This window comes from Hibiscus syriacus, unplaced genomic scaffold, assembly GCF_006381635.1.
Source record: "Hibiscus syriacus cultivar Baekdansim isolate YM2019G1 unplaced genomic scaffold, ASM638163v2 tig00111059_pilon, whole genome shotgun sequence".
NCBI lineage: Eukaryota > Viridiplantae > Streptophyta > Magnoliopsida > Malvales > Malvaceae > Hibiscus > Hibiscus syriacus.
In genome coordinates this window covers 480,168-491,015 of record NW_024062966.1, presented here as the reverse complement: position 1 = coordinate 491,015, position 10,848 = coordinate 480,168, and the positions used below count along the sequence as shown (strand labels likewise).

Below are 10,848 nucleotides of genomic sequence, written 5' to 3'. Positions count from 1 at the left end.
GAACTTGGTTGTGCAATTTGTCTGGCATCAGCAACCCTCCTATCAATTGCAGTATGCATGCCCGTGCATACATTTTAACTTCAACATCAGAGGTGTCCTCGCTCAACTCCCGAAAATTGGCATCTAACCAATTTAACGGTATCCGACCACCGTTAAAACTTTCCAGGACACGTCCTAGATAGTCAGTCCATGAACCGTGCACCATCCCTGATATCACATCTCCATCCACCGGAAGCCCCAGGTGCATAGAAACATCCTCAAGTGTAATCGTGCACTCTCTGTACGGAAGATGGAATGTGTGGGTCTCCGACCTCTACCGCTCCACTAAGGCAGAAATAAGGTCTGGTTTTATCTTACAGTGACCCTCATATCTACCTATGTGACCGAATCCAACCTCTACTAAATACGGCAAGACACAGCTAGGTATCACAAACTTAAGATTCCTAATAAAAAAATCTAATATACGGTCCCTCTCCTAAAATTAAATAATTACAAAAATTAATTTTTAAACTAATAATCATGCATTAAATAAATAAATAAATTATTACTAGTAATTTAAATTATATTAAAACGTTAAAATGTTATTGTATCAGTAAAATGTCACGATATATGATTTTCATCCAAGCGAAGTAGACCTCCTTCCATTTTATATCTGCAAAAAAAATTAATTAAATAAAATATTAAAAAAATTTAAATAGTTAAATAAATTAAAAAAAAATATTAAATATAATAAAATACATCTTAAACATTTAAAATAGAATATAAGAGTATTTGAGAGAAATTGAGAGGATTTGGTGTGATGAAAGTGATTGAGAATGGGGTATTTATAGGGAGGGGGTGAGGTGTGAACGGCTTGGGTATGGGGTAATTAAACCTTGAGGCGTGCCTTTCTGACGCGTGTCAGTATTAAAAGTAAAGCGCAGCCCCTACCCCGCGCTATACCCCATATCGCGCTAGATCAACGTAAAACGTAAAACGCTGCAGGAGGCGCGCCTTACTGCAAAGGGTGTTAGATGAGAAAAAATAATCTGAATGATGCCTAATAGAATATTATATAGGGTATATGTGATATTTCGAAAAAATGCCTATTTTAACACAAGGAAAAAGAAGTGAAAAACTGTTTATATGAGGGCATGGGAATAGGTCAAAGAAAAATTCAACCTTTAAAAACCGAAACCTGTAGGTGTCTGTATCTTCTTTCCCCATGCGCACCTTTTTACAAAAAGAAAGCAACCTTGTTCTGGGGCTCACTAATAAATTCTTGTGCACGTGACCATCAAGTCAGGCCGGGGTAACGGTGGGGCACCCATATCCACCCATCCCCTTCCAAGATGATACCTGGCGGTGGATTTGGTTTGGATGTTTAAATGAGACGAGTTAAATTTATATATTGTTAAATTTGATTCAAACTTGAAAAAAAAATTAATTCGCTTCAATTCAAAAAATTCGTGATTTAGAATTATTAAACTTATTTTGTATTCAAAATAAGAAGGTTAAATTCGATTCGAATTTGAAAAAACTCAAACTTGAAAAACACATAAAACAAGAGAGTTTTATATCTCTTGTGATCTTATACAATTTGACAAATTAATATAGGTGGAAATGCCGCCATATATGATATAATGATGAAACGCAAGCCCAACAAAACTCCAAGCTATCAAATCGCTGGGCTTGGGCTACGGTCCAACGGAAATTCTATAGAAAAGCATCGGGTTCTTACATTATTACGGATATTATATATCTACATTATTTTCTATGTTTTATAGAGACCATAATAGGTTGAATATTTATATATTTTAATGTTTAAATTTATTTCATTCAAATATTAACTCATTACATAAATTTAAATATTAAAATTAAATTTGAAATAAATAATTATTCGTTATGATATTCTGATAAATTCAAATTTCAACCTTCTTAATAATTTCTATTTGATTTCATAAACCTTCCCAGGAATATCCTCTTTCATCTTGGGACTGAGTCTTCTTGGTAACTTCATGGTTTCCATTCATGGTCTTCTTCTCATCCACCACGTTCATCTTGGAACAAAAGTCTCGAATTGTTTAATTTATATTATTTAATTTATGTAATTGTAATATTATAAAAATTGATTGACGTAAAGATTTCTTAAACGTATATAAAACACTAATTTTTTTTAAATAGTTTTGTACATAATGCAATCTCGATAAAATGTAAGACCTTAAACTTGTGTACGCTGTTAAGATTGAGGTTATCTAAATCGTTATTGTGGTTTAAACTTAACACCATATTGATAGATATATAACTCACAAGAGTTTTTTTTTAAATATTAATAGTAAAATTTTAGGTGTGAAAAATGATATAGTTTCTAAAGAAGTTTAATAAGTCTTTTCATATTACGAATGATGTACAATATATATATATATATATATATACTATTTCCCATTACGTTTTACCTAATCCTGATTGGGGATGAAGATATAATTTAAGACAGTTTGGAGGTGTGAATGGAAAATGGATTAATTAGTCAATTAATCAATGAGGTTTGTACAAGTTGAGAGAGAGTGATAATAATTAAAAATAAGAAAGCCAGCATAGCTCAGAAAAAACAAATACAATTTGCTTACGTTACTCGCCCTTTAAAAAAATACAGAAAAAACACCATTGCAGGGCACCTCTCAAACTATATTCTCCATCAATTAGAGATACTTTATAAGGAAAAAAATTAAGGGTTTGCACACCTTAAATAAGAATGATACACGACATCAGAGGTGGAGGGTTGAATTAGGGTTTCTGGCGTAGTGCAAAACCATGAGATGGTGAGGTGTTGAGGTATGTGGAAGCAAAGTCACAGCGTCCCTTGAACTCCATATTTCATCTCTTACTTGCTGCAACGTCAAGAAAGGCTCAAGCTGTTGCCCTTTGCATCTTATCTCTACCTGCTTTTCACCATCAACCCCAATCGTATTAGTCATTCAATGTAATGTCAACAAAAGTTATAGATTTAGACTCTAAACCCTAAATTGATTAATTTTAAAACCCCTAATATTTTTCCATTTGCTCAAACGTTATACGGATAATATGACTAGGGAAGGTCATCTCACCCGGATTTAATGAGTTTTTATCCGACACAACTCAATTAGGTTGTTCTTTTTTTTACTTGGAATAGTGAGATTAAGTCAAATCTGACCCGACTCGACATAATATAATAATTATCACTTGCATAGTTAGAGATAATTATAATAGTATTCATCTATATTATTATTTTTAATTAGATTCTTATTTTCTTTAATAAATGTGAATTTTTTTACATATAAATATATTTAAATTGATTGGGTATAGATTTTAACCTATAAAGTAGGTCAGATTTCAGGTCGATGAAGTCCTCCTAAACCTGGTCGAGCCGAATGCAGAGGAAAAAAGTTAATTTTCAGATTAGGTTTGGATGAGTTAAAAAATTAACCTTGCCCGTTGTGATCCCTAAATAGGACTAACCTACTATGATTTAAAATGATAAAATTTAAAAAATATATATATGAACTAGATTTATAATTAACACTTGATATATAGACTGATAATATAATTAAACAAATACTATTCGGATTGACCAAATAAAAACATGAAAACTGTATTGTTAGCCATATTATATGAATACATACATAGGCATGGAAACGAACGAAAGCTTTTCATAATTGTTTGTACGATAGGTTCAAACCATTAGGGGTTAAATTAAATTTGGTTTATCTGTTGAGAAAGTGAGCATAATTTTATATGTTTTTCACTTGAAACTAAGGAAAGTGTGGGGGAAAGCATGCAGTTTCATTTGTTTTTTAGTATTTGATTATTGTTTGTTTGGTTTAGTGATTTACATGTAGGGGTGAAGTCATACTTTGTCAGTGGCACACGTCTTATCCATGCTATGCCCCATCTCTTTGAAGCTTATTTTGAAACTTATACTTTACCTATAAAGTTTCTCTATCCTCATTCCTCTAAACACCAAAAAGAAAAAGAAAATAATACAAACTACAATTTAGGTCAGCGGTCAGGAGTGTAAATCGACCATCTAAAGACTGCCCGTTATTTCCACCATCTTAAGTTGCCCGAAATAATTATTAGGGCACCCACCTTGACTTTATCCCTAAGACAAAATCATTTATCCCTTATTATTTTATTAAAGAATTCACTGAAATAATTAATCTAATTAATTAAAATATCAAAAAAATTAGTAAGAATACATCATGAGAATTATTATATCTCCATCACTAAAAAGAAATTGTTAAAAAATTAATATTTTAATCAACATTTTTTTATAAAAAAACAATAATTGAACTTTTTAAAAAGTTTGGAAACCAAATTTATTTTTTTTAAAATAAGAGTATAATTTAACTAATAATAATAACCAAATTGATTAAATATAAATATTAAAAATTAAATTTGTCATTATATTAAAAACAAAATATAATTATAAATTATTTTAAGAAACATAAAACTAAATATATTGTGTCATCTTTACTTAAATCAATAACTCAGTATTAATCTTTAAAATAAAAAATTAATATTTTTAAATAATAATAATTGATATATTAACACTGTATAATTTTATGCATCATTAATTGATTAAATAATAAAATATAAATATAAAATTTTAAAACTAATTTTTTTTATTCATTTATGTTATCTTGTGGACTAATGATGCGTAAAATTATATAATACTAACACGCCCAACACTTATCCTCAAAAAACATTTAAGCAAAATAAAAAACTATCTAGTTTACACTTAAAAACTACAAAACCCTAATTCAAACCTGTGTCACATACACCAATCACATCTCATGTCCACATTGCATTCCTTCTTCCTAAATAAAAATAAAAACCCTAATATCAAGAGCAAAAGGTCAATGCTAGGTGTTGCTTCTTTTCCCCTTGGTTTAGTTATTTCTTAAATATATAAAAGTAAAACCAGATAGCTAATGTGAGATAAAAGGGATGGATGTTGATGAAAGAAAAGGGCACAATAAATTCCCCTGATATTAAAATTAATATTTCATGTTGCATGCATTGAGTTCAAAAACAATAAACAACTAATTTTCATGGGGGGTTGTCTTTTTTATGCTTCTATTTATTTTGTTCTTTTTCAACAACTAGGAATGATTCTGTTGTGGAATTATCCCTCATGCATTGCGTTCTCCCAACGTAAAATACGTGGGGATATATATTATATTTCTAATATATTTGTGTGGTTGGTTGTGGTGTGATGATGGAGTGTTCAAATATTCCACCCAAGTGGTGCACTAATAAAGAGATTTTATTTTCATTTTTTGATGCCCCTACGATGAGCTGTATGGAAGCTGAGATTAAAGAAACGGAAGCGTGACGAGAGGAGGCAATAGCGCATGCAGATGGGGAAGGGTTTTGAGAACGATAGGGTCCACGTGTGATGGTTGTGGTGTGATGATGGAGTGTTCAAATATTCCACCCAAGTGGTGCACTAATAAAGAGATTTATTTTATTTTTTGATGCCCCTACGATGAGCTGTATGGAAGCTGAGATTAAAGAAACGGAAGCGTGACGAGAGGAGGCAATAGCGCATGCAGATGGGGAAGGGTTTTGAGAACGATAGGGTCCACGTGTGATTTCCGTGGCCCTACGATCCAACTTTACTACACGTTTTACTATCAATCTTTCTTTTTTTTATGCGAGTGACAACGAAGGAGGAGATGATAAACCCTAAGATTAAGGTGTTCTCATTTGCTAACGTCAATGCATTATTGCACTTTAAAAAATTAAGAACAAAACGAGAAATCAAATAAACCTTTTTTATCCACTATGTCCAAGGGAGGCCATCTCTTTGGCCATTCCTTGCATTGATTATTGCCCTAGATAGAGAGTGTAAAAAGGAACAAGATTGAGCCATGCTTGTCTATATTATGCGTAATGATTATGAAGGTGTAAAAGGGTAATAATTCTCCGCCTAGGGTTTAGTACTATGCACAAAAATCATTAACGCGAGAGCTAATGATACATTTTTTAGAGATAAAATAATCATACACCTATGCTCAAAATCACTTATAACACTAATCATTTGGACATTTGTGCTGCATGCCATGTGAGATATGAGATATTTTTTATCCCTAAAATAAACCCTAACATAAGGAGAAACCCTTACTTAAGGAGAGATTTCTTGTTCATAAAACAAACCCTAACCTAAGAAAAATAACATTGGGGTTAAAGGAAGTGTATGGAAATGGGATTATTTTAGAATAGTAAAACAAAAAAATATTATATTTCTTAAGCAAAGTCAGAGATTCGAACTTCGAATCTTAGTGTTGTGAACAGAGCAAATTAATTTGGAAGGATCAGTCCTATAACGAACTTCTACAATATCAAATTTGAATTAATTAATTTATAGAAGAGATATTCATAATTAAAAAATGGACAAATACACTTGATTTTATACCATATATAGATATGACAAAAAAGATGCCATATCATCTGGCGGTTGCGAAGGATTTTTCCAAATCAATGGCATCTGTTGACCTAAACAGCTACATGGGAAGTAATTATTATTATAATTATTAGAATATAAAGGCGAGCATGACACACATCCGTGGACATATATTTATTATGATGTTTTGAGATTAATTAGTTGCACTTTTTTTTTAAGGCGGAGACCAGCAATAGCTGTAACATGGGCTTTGATTGATTGGTATTATTATTTGAAAACTAGAAACTATCCTAATCTCATCTGGATTACTTCTTTGCGTGAAGTGGAAGGAAAGAAACAAAAAATATTTATATATATGCACCAATTCCATGGCACAAGTGTTGACCTATATATACATAAGACTGCAATATATTATTGATACTGGTACAACAAACCAGAATGTCGAGCATGTCCTCATTCTCGTTTACATATTTTATGTTTGAGACAAGACAGACAAAGGATAGTTTGGGGGTTCCACAAAGGACAAAAGAAGGAAGTACAAATCAATGTTAACTAACAACTTCACAAATTATATAGATTATGACCTTGCAAGCTAATTATGTTCATACTTATGATCTCGGCCAATTTTTTGATTAAGTAGAGAGATATTATATCTTTTAAATAAATGTTGAGGTTTGAATTCACACAAGATTAAAAAGCATCGACATCTTTGACCACTCGATTAATTAATAGATCTCAATATCTATTTTTTTCTTTATCTCAAGTTATTCTCATTTTCTTTTCGTGAAAATTGAAAATTAATAGTAATGTTAATGTATAAAATTTTAATTTTAATCTTCATTTAAAATTATTTCAATGATTATAATATTTTAGTGTAAAATTAATACATTTTATAGAGAATATTTACTAATAAAATATAAGTTTTAAATATTTTTATCTTATCGGGTTCACTAGTAATCGAGGGGGTTTTCCTTTACCTTCACAAACGAATTATCTTAAAATTAAGTGTATTATTAGTGTGAGACACTACCAATATAGACTACATGGCTTGCAAGCTAAATCATTAATATGCTACAGTTACTGACGAAGATTCAATGTTAAGAATTATATATTTTAATAGGTTATATTAGAAATTGATGATGCTAAATTATAAAAATTTAGAAAATATAAAATTAAAACATTAATATAAAATATAAAAACATCTAAAATATATGAAATTTTAAAATTTTTAAGATTGTGATGACTCCTAATATTCTTCTCGATTTATCCCTAATTATTTTCTCTTGCATACAAGAGAAAAAACGTCTTCCATTTATTTTTGGGAGTTGAGAAAAGGGGGTTAGTAGTTTTGTATATTATTTTACAGATCCAAACTTGTACAATTGAACAAAAACAAAAAAACCCTACACCTTTAATCCCGTCACTAAAACACCAATAACTAATTAGAACAAGAAGTTCCTAACCATGTTAGGACAGGTTACCTTGAAGTTTTAAATCGTTTAGGCAATCTTTAGAGCCATGAATACTGAGCACCAACCAAGACCTATAATGTCGTGTTTAAAAAGATGGGTTGATTTTCTCTTTTTGGCTGTTTTTGAATTTTATGTCGTTGTATTTTGGAAATCTAAAGCAAAAAAAGATATGGAAAAATGAAGCATGGGGGCATGATTTTAAATCGCGGTAGCGTTTTCGATTATTTTGGATTTACCGTGATTGCGGCCGTCGCGGGCGTTATTGCTGCCATCGCGGACGCTATTGCAGCCGTCGCGGGTAACTCGGACGGCGACGAAACTACTATATCACGCCGAAATCGTGGTCGCGGACCGTTTTTTAAAACCGTGGGGCAGGTCATTCTCTAAAACATAGCAGCATTTAATTTAAACAAAGGGAGTTGCATTTGTGTTTTGTTTAAATACCTCTGATTCGCTATCCAGTCTCAGCTTGTTAACCAGATACTTCATTAATAGCTGCACCGTCATCTTCCCGTCTCTGAAGATTCCACCAAAAAAAAACACGAAATAAGTTTGAAAAGCAAAATAATACCAATTATGAAAGCCCGGAGAAAACAAATGTACGTGGAATGTGATAAATTGGAACAAAACAAAGAGATAAGCGTTGTTACTTGATTCTCAGGTATCTCTTTGGAATCTGAGGCAGGAACGGTTCTTTTTCTCTGTAAAAAAAATAACTGAATTTCATCAGAAATTTTCTTACAGAAGTCAAAAGTGAGGAAAATATTGTCCTAGTTTTGAGAAACTTACTGGTTTTCTGATGCTTGTAGCACAAACCAAATGCCAGAATTGGGTCTTCTAGGAGGATCAATGATTCCAACATCCAAGCTCGGCCCGGCAACATCCATTTCGGGTTGCACCGGAAATGGTCTGGCAAAATAAGACCCGAATGGCACCAAAGAAGAACAAGAAGAGGAGGAGGCTGAAGGATCTGCTGCTATATTTATCGGTATCGGCCTAAATGACGACGAGTTAAGCTCTCCATGATAAGGGAACGTGGAGTTGATCCCTTGTTGTTGGTGTTGAAAGAATAAAGATGTACTAAAACTATGCATGAGCGGTGGTGGACGTGGCGGAGCTCGAAACTCAGGCATATGAAAGATAGGAGCTAGCCTCGCTTGCCGCGAGCTGCCAACGCCGGGTAATAGATCAAGCTCAACCAACCCTTCCCTTCTGGCCGTTGGATCTCCTTGATCATGCTTGTTGCGATCACATCTTGTTGCCTGAGCTTGACCACCGCCTATACTGAGTTGGAGCCAACCTTCAGTTCTCTCTAATTCCAGTTGTTGATGGTTATTATCTTTAGAGTTAGAGCCCTCCTCATTAATACTATTCGTTCTCGATTCATCTTCAGCCATGTGGTTATCAGATCCTATTCCTAAGCCAGTTTCGGTCTGAAAATCATACTCATGAACACGGCTCATAAGACCAAAGCTCTCCGTGTATACACTGCCGCTGCCACAATAACCGTAAAACCGCCGTGAGGAAGAAGATGATGTTGTTTAGGAAGGTTTTCAGCAGGAACCATGGTCATATCCGGTGACCGCCCAGAAACACCAACACCCGGTTTCGTCTATAGCAAGGAGAAGCAAGAAGAAGATGCTGATGTCGATATTGATAAGGAATTCCCAGGTTAGTCCTGAACTCAATAAAAGCCATGGATGAACAAGATCTTTTCGGTCGAAGAATGAACGGTTATTTCCATAAGCATATTTTGGAGTTAAGATATCGAGAAACACACATTAACCATGGTCTTTTGATTTATTTTCAACATGGCAGAGGAGAATAAACGTTGTGACTCTCAGTTTCCATTAATTCTCTATGTTTGGAAGCTTGTGGAAATGAAATAGTTGCAGGAGAAGGGGAAAGAGAGAGAGAGAGAGAGAGAGAGAGAGAGGGTGCTCAGTCAGTCAATCAGATTAAACAACAATAATATTTGTATATTTGTGAATATGATCAGAGACGGCAATCGGGTTTATCGGATTGAATTTAGGTCAAATAAATTCGATTCTCTTTCTTTTATTATTTTATTTGGTTTAAGTTTATTTGGAGTTAGATCAAATCAAATATGATTTAAATTTAATTTGAATTTGTAGTAAGTTTAGTCGATTTAAACATTAGATTAAATTACTATTAGTTTGGATAAATATTATATTGGGTCAATATTAGATAAATTAATTTTAAATTTAAATTAATTTTTATTTTTATTTTTAAGTTATTTCATGTTAAATTTAATATATAAAAACTTAATTGATATATTATTTTAAAAATTACTTTATCGATCATTTTAGATACGGTGATTTTATTTTGATAATATTTAATATTAATAGTTTTTAAAAAATAAAAATATCAAATTACATATGAGGAATTTTTAAAAGAGAAATAATGATACTAAACCATTAAATTATAATCGAGGATTATGGTCAAATTAAATATAGTTAGTAGTAAGAATAAAACATATATCATCTTATTATTTATCATATTACTGAGAAATGGATAAAAATAAAAATAAATTATTCATTAATTTTAACCTAATTATCTTATTAAAATTAGGTTAAGATATACTTTTAAAAAATAAACTTTTAAGTTTTTATTTGAATTGCTTTGAGTTTGAGTGTAAATTAATTTAAAATAAATTAAAAATAAGTCAGTGTCGACCCAATTAAAATTAAAATTAATTTTAATTTGATTTGATCTATTTTAAATTTCAAATCAAATTCAATTATTATATTCAATTTCGTACAAGGTCTTATGTCAAATAAATCGTTCAAATTATGGAATTGAATCACAATTTTCTCCAACTGTAATTGTTTCTTGGCTTTATTAAGACGAAATATATGTTTCACACTTGGCTTTTTTTTTTCTTTTCTCAATGGGAAAATAGTATCAAAGGGTCCCCCTAGGAAACAGCTT

At 31.8% G+C, this 10,848-nt stretch overlaps 1 protein-coding gene across 1 annotated transcript; it reads right to left on the bottom strand.

The window, feature by feature from the left end:
* Positions 1–2,673: 2,673 nt before the first annotated feature.
* LOC120151558 lies at positions 2,674–9,814 on the bottom strand. The gene is made up of 4 exons (XM_039163966.1): positions 8,686–9,814; positions 8,547–8,597; positions 8,341–8,413; positions 2,674–2,918 (listed from the first exon to the last, which is right to left on the bottom strand). Exons 1-4 carry the CDS (start codon positions 9,357–9,359, stop codon positions 2,745–2,747), a joined length of 972 nt encoding a protein of 323 aa, XP_039019897.1. The 5' UTR covers positions 9,360–9,814; the 3' UTR covers positions 2,674–2,744.
* Positions 9,815–10,848: the final 1,034 nt, after the last annotated feature.